The sequence below is a fragment of the Plectropomus leopardus genome, chromosome 20 (genome assembly GCF_008729295.1).
Source record: "Plectropomus leopardus isolate mb chromosome 20, YSFRI_Pleo_2.0, whole genome shotgun sequence".
Taxonomy (NCBI): Eukaryota; Metazoa; Chordata; class Actinopteri; order Perciformes; family Serranidae; genus Plectropomus; species Plectropomus leopardus.
This window is the reverse complement of record NC_056482.1, coordinates 3,259,829-3,274,273: the sequence shown is the minus strand read 5'-3', so window position 1 is coordinate 3,274,273 and position 14,445 is coordinate 3,259,829. Positions and strand designations below refer to the sequence as shown.

At 37.5% G+C, this 14,445-nt stretch overlaps 1 protein-coding gene across 1 annotated transcript in view; it reads right to left on the bottom strand.

Annotated features, from left to right (window-relative positions):
* The window catches only part of dcc (DCC netrin 1 receptor), a 239,664-nt gene that overhangs the window by 118,706 nt on the left and 106,513 nt on the right, over positions 1 to 14,445 (bottom strand). Inside the window, exons 8-11 of the mRNA XM_042509652.1 lie at positions 11,374 to 11,528; positions 7,131 to 7,279; positions 5,825 to 5,963; positions 1,138 to 1,187 (exon numbers count right to left, since the gene is read on the bottom strand). Coding sequence (XP_042365586.1) covers positions 1,138 to 1,187; positions 5,825 to 5,963; positions 7,131 to 7,279; positions 11,374 to 11,528 — 493 coding nt within the window. The remainder of the gene's footprint in view (positions 1 to 1,137; positions 1,188 to 5,824; positions 5,964 to 7,130; positions 7,280 to 11,373; positions 11,529 to 14,445) is intronic.

Below are 14,445 nucleotides of genomic sequence, written 5' to 3'. Positions count from 1 at the left end.
GATCTGCAGTCTATAGCTTTGCAGACGTACGGTGCATAATTTGCCGGCTACTTCCAGTAATTATTTAAATCTTCTGACACGACAGCAGAACCAAACAGTAATTGATTTTCTGCAGTTTTGTACACATTCCAACAATTCCACACTGATTCTAAGTTAAGACAGTGTGATTATTTGCAGTACAGCGGCCAATTTTTATACTTTAAGCAAATCTCCAAACCCCATTTCCTCTGGATCATCAAAATAAATTCTGTGCTGTCAGCAGGATTATTACGGGGAGCTCTGAGTTTTTGGGGAAGGCCAGATCCCTGCTCACGCTGCTACGCTCATGTAAATGTTCCCTGAAATGACCTGAATGCAGTCAACACACAACAATGATAGAAATACTGTTAAGGTTTGTATCCATATATTCATTTGTACCTCTGTTGTATTAGTAATGGCTACTTAAAGCCCATGGAAGGAAGTGAAAAAAACAAGTCAGGTGAACGACTCTCTCTATTTCTGTTTAAGACCTTTGAGAACATGATTAAGAAACATTTCAGAAAAAGAAGCTTTAAGACAAAGGCCCCCACATGGTGCCTGCGTGGCCCCTGCATGGCCCCTGACCCAGGATTCCCCAGTGTCAGTGGGCATAATATCTGTTTTTTGGATGAACTGGTGTTTTTGGCAATAAAAATATGTTGCATGGTCCTCTACAGTATTTTCATCTCATAAATCACATGAGCAGCTTGGACAATAGACACACACACACACACTTGTTTATGGCATCCATCAGTAAAATGGGGCCAGATCACCAGAGAGCACCTGTTGACTGATGGCAGTGTCACTGTTTAAATGTGTGTCACAATGTGTCAGCCGGAGAAACCTGGGAAATCTGAATGTGAAATGGTTTCTCTAGGCGACAGTGTGGATAACCAACGCAGATTGTCTCATTGTGCAAACAGAATGTAATGAAACATAATGTCCTCAAATATGACAGTTTCTAGTGGACGAAGTCGAACATTTTCCTGTTAATATCACCCTAAATGGAGCAGTTTGTTGAGGTGGCTGTTGTTGTAGGTGCAGTAGGTGCGGTGTAAAGATGTAGACAGATGTGGACAGGAAGAGGAGGGAATAAAAGTATAATAAAAGTAAACTCACCCTGGATAGGACAACCTCTAAGGTGATGTTCTGTGGAGGAGCGCTGGGTACTGCACACACAAACACACAAACAGTGTTAATACTGCGTATCAGGATATTAGTTAAAGATACAACTGGCTGCTAACACACACAACTTCAACTTAGTGTTAACAGAAGAGAACACACAAAACATATGTTTCTTCTATTATAATTTAATATAATATAATATAATATAATATAATAAAATATAATAAAATATAATATCCCATACCATACTTTTATTTTTGATTTATTTAGTTAGTTCGCTCGTTAGTTAGTTAGTTAGTTATTTTGACCTTTTTTAAACATTTATTTTGAACTTTATTTAAACAGAAAAACCTCTTGAGAACAAATGTTATAGACAGACAACATGGAACAAAAATACAAAATCAAAATATAACTCCTAACTCCAAAACAAACAATATAAGACACAAAAAGAACACAAAATACAATCACCATGTTAATATATGCTGTATGCATATATAGGTCACAAGTCACACAGCAGGGAGTCAGAGAGATATGAACACGTTCAGTGACATGGTTCACAAATAACTAATCATAACTCATCAATGACAAAGACCTACTTTGGGGGCCTGTTTTAGAAAATCTCATTCAAAATCACGCTGACATTTGTAATAATTCAGATAAATGAAAATAACTTATAACTTCACTGAACAGTATGTTCAAGATAAGGATGGTCGGGGACTGTTTGGCACATTTTATGCACATTTCAGTCTTTTTTTGATAAATTTGGCTGTATTTATGCATATGGCATAAATTTTGGCAAGATTGTGTATTTTTGATGGATGCCAAAACCTTCACTTTTTAAACAGCATGAATCAGAGGGATTAAAAAATCTAACATTAAACCGAATCACACGCTTGAAGATGAAAATCAGTTTCATAAATAAATCAGTTTCTGAGTTTTTGGTTGCTAGCCCGTTTTCATTTTCATGGCGCCAACAGTTTCCCTCTGCCTCCAGTTTATGTGCTAAGCTTGGCTCAACACGTGTAAAATGAAATGTTTGTTTCTCTCAGTGTCACATCACTGCCGTCAATCAATCACCCCGATGACATCAGCACAGACAGGAAGCAGACGGATCAACACTGAGATGGCGTTCAGCCTCAGATACCTGACTGTGTCACTACAGCAAAACAAGATTACCACCGGGAGCATGACAGGTGTCATCACACACACACACACACACACACACACACACACACACACACACACACGCCACACACACACTTCAACACTTCATCTGTTTGAACTGTCAGGACATCAGACTGAGGTCAATCCTGGAAATTGATCAACAAATTGGAAGAACACAATGAAAAAAAAAGAGAGGAAAAGAATGGGGAAAAAGAGAGTTGATGATAAAGATGAAGGCAAAAAATAGCAGAAAATTAAAAACAATGGTGGAGAAGACAAACAAGAAATAAAGATAACAAAAAGATGGTGATGAGAGAGAAAAATAAAGGAAAGTGAAGAACAGGTACCAATACAGAAAAGAAGGATACACAGAAGAAAATAAAGCTGATGAAAGATGCAGCGGATGAAAACAAATAACACAAAGGAAACAAACAAGAACAAAGAGCAAGAGCATGAAAAGAAAGAAAACAAAAAATGAGACGATAATGATAGCCAGGACAAAGATGAAGAGGATGAATGGATGGATGAAGAGGATGGACAGATTGATGATGAAGAGGCAGCAGACGTGGTCCTCTGCGGTGAATCACAGACGGAGTGAGGCGTTCAAATTGAGAATCAAAGTGTTTTGGTTGGAATGAACTGTGCGTCGGTCCAACCAGACGCCTGATTAACTGTCAGCAGCTTATCTGTTGATTCAGCTGCTCATTGTGTGTGTGTGTGTGTGTGTGTGTCAGTTTTATTGTGGATTCAATTAGCCCACACGTCATTGTTATCATTGAGACGCAGCCGGAAGATTGACAATAAAGCCACTCTGCATCTGTGTGTGTGTGTGTGTGTGTGTGTGTGTGTTATTATAGATCATTTTATGGTGTGATTGCAGCTGGACAGATGCCTCCGTTCTCTCGCTCTGTCTACATATGGAAGTGAACTAATGTCAGTAGATGTGTGTGAGCAGCAGGCAGCAGCTGAGTGTTCAGGTCTGAGCTGAAGGACAGGAATCTGTTTTCACTTCCTGATCGATTGATGGATCTTGTACAGCAACACGGGGAATAAAGAATGACAACTATGTTTTTGTTGTTTTTCAATACTAATTCATATTCACAGTCATATCAAACATTACTATGATTCTGGCTGAAATCATATAAGCCATGCCATCTTGACTAAGACCCACGATACTGCCTTGTGCCCAAGTTTTAGGGTGCTTTCATACCTATGTTGTTTGGTCCGGATGTTTGACTGGACTTGACTGGACCGGACTTTTCAGTTTGATGCCAACCGAAGTGACAGGTGTGACACCTCCTCTGGACCATGGCACGGGCCAAACAGCCAAACCATGGTCCGATCAAAGGAGGTGGTCTTGGTCCAGATCAAACTGAACCACTGTTCGGTTCGTGTCCAGTGTGAAAGCAGTATTTTGAAAGGGGGAGTTTTTTGTGTGAGAATGTGTGTGTGTGTGTGTGTGTGTGTGTGTTAGGGAAAAGAGGGATAAAGTGTGTGTTGCTGTTTCTGGGTTTTTCTGACTATATTGCTTATTTGGCTCACTCTAGTTTCTCTCTCACTCTCAGACACACACACACACACACACACACACACACACACACACAGATACACAGAGTGTCAGGTAATAGGCTACACCTGGTCCAGCAGTTCTCTGGTCTCAGCTGAACAGCTGCAGATGTACCAGTTCAAACCAGTTCACCTCACAGACAGCAGACACACTCTCACTTTAAATTTCTCAACACTGTCTGTTTTGAATTCTTAATACTTTTTTTTCACTTTATCCTTCATTCAAGGAGTTTTATTTTGAAATTCTGTGGGGACAATATTTTATAGCCTGAACCCCAACAGCATACAACATCCTTGTATGTGATTTCTAATACAAATAGAAGTTGGAACATTGTGAAGATCCTTCACTATCTCAGAAGAAACTGAGAAACCATCAGCTATGGGGAGAAAGTACTATAATATGATTAGCCCATCAGTCCAGACCATTCATCTCTGACGATGCAAGTTCTCCAGGAATTGCAAGCTCAATCAGAGGCACCTTGAGCACATTGGAACAATTTTCCACTTTATGTAAGTATTTCACATATATAAAAAAGGCCCTATTAGGTCATCTCTGCATCAGAAAGGCACAAATACTTTTGAAATTGGTGCAAAATGACCAGAGAAAACAGAGAAAAAGGATGCTTTTGCTCAAGAGTTAGAGAACTTACACCTACCAGAATGCACTCTGCCTGATCAGATTAATAAACGCTCCTGATGATGGATGACATATTGTGGACTGGTCCATGTAAAACAATAGCAGCCGTCCCAGTCTTGTATTATAGTTAAACCGTAAGATAAAACATGTTTTTTATAAAACATTTTAGGCAAGAAGTATGCAACACTGTGACAGAATCTTGGTTTCTATTTGATCTGCGCTGCTTAGTTTTACTGTTTGTTATTTTGAGCAGTAAGGCACCTACTTCCTGTTCACAAATTCTCTATTACAGCTAAACAGGGCATTAACATAGGTTTCTGAGACCATATTAGGAGAGAAATAGGCAGTGGAGTTTGATTGGAACTTTAAGGGAGAGGGAGATGGAGGTGGGTAAGTCTCTTGATCCAACTCTATACTCTTACACCCCTTTCCCCACAAAATAAGTGTGTGCCTTGTTTTTTAAATACAGGTAGACCCGCTCAATATGAGCGATTGGGTGTATTCCCACTGCCACTGAACTCACCTCCAGAGAGCGAGTCTGCCTTTCTGTCAGCTGGTGTGTCTGTGTGTGTGTTGATGTGTGTGTTGTCTTGTTGGTGCATCCATGCAATGTCACTGACAGGCAGGAGAGCAGGTAAACAGCAGAAAGCAGTGGGTTTAGAGAACTTTGAAAACTTTTCAGTGGTTTCTTCACTTGATTCTTCTGGTACTTTATTAGTCCCCCTTTCAAACTTGGTGCAGACTAATTTGGAAGACTTTTTTAGCTCTGCTTAGGAGGAGATATACGGTAATGAGTGATTTTGAGTCGTTCCATCTCACCGGTTAAGGGGCTGGAATTACTGCGTTCACCCGGGTGTTGCATTCCCATTACTGCCGATCGGAGCCAAAGGCAATAAAAATCTGCGACTGCTGCAGAGTCATTTGACCAAGGTGTGAATGCCGATTGTACTTATTCCCATTGCATTAAAAAGCCAGATGTTAGTGGGTGTTAGTCAGTTTTCTTTGCAGTGGGAATGAGGCTTTTGTGTCTGTGATGGCAGGCAATACAAAAATGTAGAAGTGCAGTCTGTAGTTCCAGAAAGAGTGCAAGAGCCGCTGAAAGTCTGCCAAATGACGTAAATTCTATCATTTGGCAGAGTTTGGCAGTGCCCTTTTTATGGCAAATGGTTCCAATGTACTCTGTGAGGGATCTCCCAAAGAAGCAGTGAGAATTCTGCTGTCATTAACATGACGGTGTAGTGAACACTAATGCATTCACTGATGTACTTCAGTGACCACACTATATTAATAAAGACTTGTTTAAGTAGAGCTTACCGTCTGATTGGGTGGTGACGCTAACGGTCTCTGGTGCGGTCCCTGGTCCGTAGCGGTTGATCGCCAAAACTCGAACTGTGTACTCTGTGAACTTATTAAGTCCCTCCATCTTGTAGTTGAGTCCGTTCACCTCAACACTCTGAACACAAACACAGAGGAGCGATTACACTTTGGCTGTTTGCTATTGCTTAACCCTTTGAAACCTGAGCAAAATTGTCTTGATTTCTTTGAAAAACATAGAAAGAAGGCAATGAGCATCTTAAAAAGAAATGACGCAAAAAATGAGCAAGAAATCAGTAAAAAGTACAAAAATTACCAGAGAATTTGCCCAAAAAATGGGGAATTAAAAAAGAAAAAACAAAATCAAGAAAATAACCTGAAAAAATGCTTAAAATATTATACAAATTCTGTAAAATATTTTAAATGTATACTGCATGTATACTAAATGAGCATTAACGATGTAGTTTAGTTTAAGATGTTCTACCTAGCTTTTAAAAAAAAAAACATTTTTAAATGACTAATATCTTGCAAATTGCAGGACATTTCTTGCCAAGTTGTCAATACCTTCTCCCCCATGTTTTTGAAAGAAATCAAACCAGTTTGCTTAGGGTTCAAAGGTTTTAATAATTGTAAAAGGAATCTCAAATTAGCACGAGAAAAGTGACAGTGATCCAGGTTTCAAAGGGTTAGGGATTTTGGCCTGGTCCACACGTACATGGGCATATTTGAAAACGTAGCATTTTTCTATCAATTTTGGCCTTTTGCCCACACTCAAACTGTGTTTTAGATCACTGAAAACATACTTTGTGTAAAATGAGACGTGGCTTGAGACATCAGAGTTTTTATCTCCTTTATGAGGCATCACAAAGGAGACAGCATTTCATGCAATGGCGGATATGACCGAAATAGTCCTGGTTCATACTTTGCTAAGAAGACGTTTTACAAGTTTACACATAAATATTCAGTTTTTCTTTCATTATATTGAGGATTAGATGCATCAGAGTGTACTACTGGGTAGACTTCCAGTAATAGCTTTTTTAAAGCTTCCGACTGGCCAACAATTTCTTCTTTGCATTGCTTTAGGGTTAGGGTTATATTGCTGAAAGTTTGTATGCTTTTGGTAGCACTCCAATCGTGTTCTTACCCTGAATCCTGTTTTCAAATATACAGGTCTATGCAGTCAAGGCCTGGGTTATAATTCTCAGGAAAAGGGTTTGTGACAAAAGTTGCATTCAGAGGTTTTTAGACTCCACAAAGCGCCTGGTGTTCTGATAGGACGTTATGCAGCAGCAGTGATGGTGCTCACCTGTTCCTTGCCGGACGGGCTCTCGGTCCACAGCAGTCTGTAGCCCAGCACCGGGCCGTTTGGTTGGCTGGGAGGCTCCCAGCTCACCTGGACCGAGGTGGGAGACAGAGCCTCAGCTTGGAGAGACTCCACCCTGTTGGGAACCTGGACTGTAGAGACACAGAGACAACAAACTGCTCAACCACCCAGCAAAAAACGCTTGAAAAGACGTCATTGACATACGTCTAAAAAACGTTTGGAATTGGTTGCAAAAGGGAATGGTGAAATTACGTCTTTGTTAGGTTGTTGAAAAGATGTCTAAATGATGACATCTAAAGTTGGTTGAAAAGTTAGAGGTGAAAAGCCATCTATTTTAGGTTTGTTGAAAAGACATCTAAATGATGACATCCCTCCAACTCTAAATTTGGTTGAAAAGTGAAAGGTGAAAAGACATCTTCAAAAAGACACCCTTTAGGTCTTAATATGAAAACAATGTAAACCCTGATTTCAACCATGAATTCATGACTGTATATTAATTAAAATTAATATACAATGCTAAATTTTTCACACAGTATAATGTATAATCGTGAATTCATGGTTGATATAAGGTTTGTTTTTTTACTGTCAAAATGAGACAACTGAAAAAGAAGTGCCATTAAAACATTTATTGATATAACAAACAAAATATGTCTACATTTAATGCTATGTACAATAAAAGACATTAAGTATCCCCTCAACGCATCTGTTATAATCAAAAACAAAAAAGGGGGAATATCTACCAAATAAATATATAAAAAAAACCAACACATAATACGTATTCCATTTTTTATTTAATGAGTTGTAGGTATAGCGTCTACTGCCAGACTTTGCACGAACATGATCCAGGTTAACTGCCATTGTGTGAGAAACTTCATGCTCTGTGAATTTGCTTTACCATGGTTCGACAGCAACTGCAATGAAAGAGAAAATATATTTTAATCAACCTTTGTTTAATCCTTGTTACACAATAAAATCAAAAAGAAATTGTGTGAAAAAAGATACACATATATATAAATATATACATGTATATACTGTATATATATGTATATATCTGTATGTATAGAGTTACTGCTCAAGCACTTTACATTAACTCGCTTTTACTCAGTCAAAATGGTTTTGTTTACATCCATTTGACAACCAAAAAAAAAAAAAAAAAACACAGAAAGTTATAACAGTTTGTACCTTTTGCAAAGGTGTACAGCGTCGTTGGTTGACAGGCCCTTTTTGAGCCACAGCCCTTCATGAATTGCGATGAGTTGGTCAACAGCCTGAAAAAGAAAAGGATATAGGGAGGTCCAAGATGTCTTTGTGAAAAAATGGAGAATATAAGTTTCAATCAAAAAACAACAACAACAAAAAAACAGTGAAATTGATAATCTTTTTCTATTTTCAGACTGCTAAATCCACATGCTTGGATCCCATGACACACGAGTAATGGGGTTACGTCAATGGAGTTTGTTTGTTTCCATAAACTAGTGCATTTAGGCGCTAGTATTAAACACTATTCTCTGGCTTTTCAGCGTGTTTATTTGGAATTTGGATGTGGAATAAATGTTTTGTTTTGGGGGTTTTTTACCAAAAAAACACAGATGCTAATGAGCATCTGATCAGAAATTATTTATTACTAAATGCATATCTGCCTCTATCATGAGCAAATATAAAAATGATCAAATAAATTTGTAACAGCATCATACACTATGAATCAAAGCAGATTTGATCATTCAGCAACAATATCTTACTAATAACCAGAATTACAACAATAAATACTTCCTGCTATATGGCTTAAAATTAAAGGAGTAATTAAGTTATAAGTTGAAAACTCACCAAATGAGAAGGGTCCGTGTTGAAAGACAGCAGTCCAGAAAGTGCCAGAAAGTTAACAGTTCCAGGGTTAATGGTTCAGAGAATTCAAAATCTGGGTCCACGGTATGCACGTGATGTTTTCCCTTTCTCTCACTGACAGGCGCAGTAGGCGGGGTCAGTCTCAGTTACTTCACTCTCTCAAAAGCTCTTCAATAGTAAATAATAAATATTATTAAATGGCTCTGACTTTCACCACATGTCCAACCTGGGCAATTTGCATTTGTCTCCATGAAACAAAAACACATCTGGATGACAAATGTGTAACACTGGAACTGACCTAAAAGGAGTTATTTATGTTCATCCATATAATGTCCATAAGCAGTGTGTATATTTATATTTATATATTTCAGTTTGTAGTGCTGAATGTGATCTAAAAAAGATGCTAGTCTAAATTACGATCAAAACAAACAAGCTACAGCCTTTCAACGTCTATGTTTGGGCTCAATTAGGACCAAAAAGATGGTCTAAAAAATGTAAAAAAATTTTTGGGCTAAATCAGGATGAAGTCAGCCTGTCTGAACAATCCAAATTTTCAGTCTCTTTTTGGGCTAAATCAGGACCAAGTTGAACAATCTAAACGCAGCCCTGTTTTGAATGTCTTTTTTTGGGCTAAATTAGGACTGATTAGATTTGGACCAAAAAAAGACGTCCAAAAGATGTCCGGTGCTCGGTGTACACACACACAAACACTGATACTATAACTGCTACTATAACTAATGCTATTACACCTACCTATCTAATGCAAATAATGTTCACAACAAAATCAGTGTCCCAGACTGTACAAAAGTTATTTTCGATACAAGAGAGCAAATATGATCTGAGAGGTGTTTGTAAGTTTACTGTACAAAAAGCTAAAAAGGGTATTAAAAGGAGGTGCATTTCTATTATCATGGCAAATTTATGGAATGATGCAAGTATAAGTTTAAAAATGTGTATTTAACTTTTGGTTTTCAAAAGAATGGTTTGTAAAGCAATTTTTGAAGGTTACAAGTCGAGTTTTTGTTGGGTTATTTTTTCATTCTGAAGGGTAGTTTAAATTGATGAGTATGTAGGTTGAGCATATATAAGCATTTTGCTTCTGCCTAAGCCTGTTCAGTCACTACATCAAACACACTGTCGTAGTGTTGTATTTTAGTTATACTAACCATACTGTTTGTATTTATTGTATTATGTATGATGCCTGAATAGAGCACTACTACTACTACTACTACTACTACTACTACTACCATTACTTCAGGGACTGAGACCAACTGGCCCATTTCATCTTCGTCCAAGAATACTGTACCACTTGTCATGTCTCACTACATGTATCTTCTGTCCCTTCCTTCTCTTTCTCTAGTGTTAACCAGTGGCAGCTGTGGATGTATCATGCAACCACTGCTGTTGTGAGCTGAGATGCTATCAGAGGAATGTTTTTTTTTTCCAAAGATGGTGAAGGCATGACATGCCCTTTTCTGCCTTACTCTGTCTCTGACTGACTTACCCTGAAATTCTTACCCTCACCAAATTCACTTCTCAGGCTGAGTATATATCAGGATATATCAGGCTGATATATCCCATTTTTTAGTCTCGAAAATAAGTCGACATCCAAAAACAGTGGGTCCCATAAGATGACATCATCATTGATTTTTGTTAACATTATATATCTGTTTTTACAGACTGAGCTGTGTAAGGTTAGTGAAGTACATTTTGAACACAGTGCTCCATCCAAGTAGGGGTAAAAAAACAATATTAATTCATCATTGTACAGTGTAATAACCTGTGTTGCTTAAGACTGGTATTGTTTGCCTTAAATAAAATGCATTCAAAACTTCTTTTTGCACATTTCTTCAACTTCCTTAGGCTGCACAATTAGTAGATCTTGCCAAAAAATATTTTTACACCTATGCAGTCCCTTTAACAATAATAATATTAAAATTATTATTAATAATAATAAACCTCTAATTTAATAAAGAAAACAATTATGTTAGGTGTGTTTTAACAGAAACAACGGGATTCAACAGATTACATGTTAAAAAAAAAAGTCTTAAAAGTCTTTTTGCACTGAGAAAAGGGAATCCTCTAGGTTGTTTCCCCATGCAAAATACACCTGGGTTTAAAATTCATTTAAGCTACTTTATTTTAGGGGTTTAGTGAAGGCGAGTCATTTTTTAACCTTAGGACAAGTGGTGCATCCAGAAAGTTAAGACAACACAAGGGTCAAATTAGCCTTGTAAAACCCACAGGAGCTTCTGGTGACTTGTGCAAAGTATTGATTGTATATTTGTGTGTGTGTGTGTGTGTGTGTGTGTGTGTGTGTGTGTGTGTGTGTGTGCATGTGTACATGTGCATATGTGTGTGTGCATGTTTGTGTGTGTCTTACGGTCAGGTTTGGTGGTGATCCTCAGGGGGGCGGAGCTCTCTCCTGGCCCCATGTCGTTGTAAGCGATGACTCTGAAGCTGTAGCTCTCCTCTGGTTTCAGGTTCGACACGGTCAGCTCCAGAGACTCGGGCTCCGACACGTTCACCGACCGCTCCCTGACAGAGGAAAACACAACATCACACACTGTACCACTTATATTACAAATCAACAATGTACACTTTTGTAATTTTTTTTAAATAATATTTTTATTATCACCATGTCACATTTTATTAATTTCTGTTATTTATTTAATTTTTCCATTTTTTTTATTGCTAATCCTACTATGAAAATCCAACGGTGGACGTTTAAAAAAGAATCCAGTTTTATTTTGTAGGCATACAGATAATCTAAGCTGTAATCGGATGTAATCTGTGTAATCCAGCAGCGACTGCAGCTAATCCTCAGATTACAGCACCTCTGCAGCCTCTCGGTCCTCAACTGATCACCAAATCAGTGAGGAGACAGCTGCAAAGATTAGCATGTTTCCTCTGCAGCGTCAAACACACAGCTACTTCCTCTGCTTAGCACACAGCAAGAAAAGTGAAAAATACTTTTGGAACTATTTTAGACTAAATCCTGGAGCTATTTTTATCTTCCTAATAAAAATAAAGGAAATTTCATCTTAAAATTGTGTTCCACTGTGATTAGTATTAATAAAAACGCTGTAGGGGTTCTCACATTGATCTCAGTGCAGTTTTTTTTTAAATTATTTTTTTATCTGGATTTTATCCGGTGAGAAGCACAAAACAACAAAAACAGATTGTAACTGATGCTTCATTCAGAGAAACTCTACAAATAATTTAATCACAGTGTGAAAGATTTCTGAGATTTAGAAAAAAAAGTTTATCTTGAACATTAATCCAAACTTAATAAAAAACAATTGGATTTTTTAACTTCACAGACAATTAAATGCTGAGATGCTCTATTTAAGCATCTCTGAAGGACTTATTTATTTATTTATTGTATTATGTATTATGATAAACTAATCAGTCACTAATAAAAAATATCACTAATAATTTCAAATAAATAAATCAATTAAATCAAATTAAAAAGAAACATATGAAAAAAAGAAAAAAGGGTTAGGGTTAGGGTTAGGGTTATATTTTGCCAAGTTGCTCATTGCCTTTTTAGCAATGTTTCAGAAAAACATTTGCTAAGATATCAAAGGTTGAAATTAAACCCAAAGGCATCTGAACGCACCACTAGAAATCTGATGTCATTCCTGGTTTCATAGGGTTAATATATGGCTTTGGTGATTTTTCTTTACTTTTTTTAAAAAACACCACAAACAGAATTTCCAATTCAACATACTTCCATACAGTACATTACAATCTGTTGATTAAACGCTAAAAATCCCATCTTGTTCAGTAAACAAGATGTAACATGTAAATCAGACGGCTTGGAAAGGGAAAGTTTGAGACATTTCAGGGACATCGTGTTCAGAGGTTAATCCTCTGTAGACTGTATATGTCATGCCAGTCTAGGTCAAAATATCTGTCTGTAGACCAATGTGTTGGACAGACAAACTGTCAGAGCAACATATCGTCCAATATCATCATCTTCATCAGCACCAGCAGCAGCCGCAGAGAGACACAGAGGTTAAGGAAAATACAAGAGGTGAGAGGAGTTCTCAGGGTTTCTGAATCCATATTTTCTTCTGAGCTGCTGAGTAAAAAGGCAGAGAGGCCGAGCTGGGTGTAGAGTTAACCAGCAGGTCCGTGTCCGTCACACAGTGTGAGTCCTCTTTGCCCTTCTGAGGCCACAGTCTGAGGTCATTCAGTCTGCTCCAAAACAAATAATCCAGACAGAGGGAGACAGATCTGTCTCTGCTTCTATGTTCAACTCCTCATTTTCTTGGTGTTTTTTTCCCCCTTATTTTTCTGTTTGAGAACAGAGTGAGCAGAATCTCTCTCACCTCCTTCAGTTTCTACCTCGCTATTTATGATGTCCTTATGATACGACAGCAGCATTAACACATTTATCCTCAATTGTGACTGATTACACATGAACATCAACAAAAGGCTATAGCCTAAAAGAAATGAGGCTAAGATTTAGTCGACAGCTTCCAGACCACTGCAGTGGCAACAAGGAATCCTCTAGGAAACCCAGGTCTGCAGAATAAAACACACAACCACAGCATAACCAGTGTTACGTTACATTTGTGCATTTGATATCATATCATCATTTCTTAAGTGAAGTAGTTCAGCTGACATGTATATGAGCTCAGTTTGTCATCAAGAAGAGGAGGGGAGGTTTTTTTACAATAAGGTTATTGTGAAATATCACAGTTACATACTGTAAAATTCTGGAAATAATCACAACATTTTCTGAATGACTGCATCACGTTTACAGTAAATTATTGTTAAGTATTACCGTTGCATCATGTAAAACCCTAGACATAATTCACAGTGAGTGTACAAAGACGCTTTGATTATCCTCAGGATTCACGGGATGTAATAGTTCACAATGAATGACTGTAAAAAGATACAGAAACTTACTGCAAAGAAATGCAACTAGCAAAAATGTATCTTCATCACTGTATTATTTTTACAGTCATCTACTGAAATATTAAAGTTACATCCTTTAAAATCCTGGAAATAATTAACAGTGCACTGTTTGAGACCAGTGACATTTCCAGCCATGTTTGTAGTGACAAATACAGGCATTTTAAGCCAAAACATTATCTTTTCCTCACTATAACCAAGTGGTTTCTGGGCCTAAACCTAACCACACATTAACCACAGTTTTGTCAAAACATGAAATTGAAAATTGAAACGGGAAGAATTGTAAAGTGTCAACATCTTTAATATGTGAAACATACAAATTTATCATATCTGTGGTTTGATACTGACATTTACTTCTAGCAAGCGGGTTGGTGATGAAGCATGATCAGAGACATAATCATGAATGATGTTTACCCATATGTAAATACAAAAACAACAGGAGCTGCATGACGATATATATACCTGTGTGTGTGTGTGTGAGTGTGTGGAAAATATATATATATATATATGTATATGTATATATGTATTC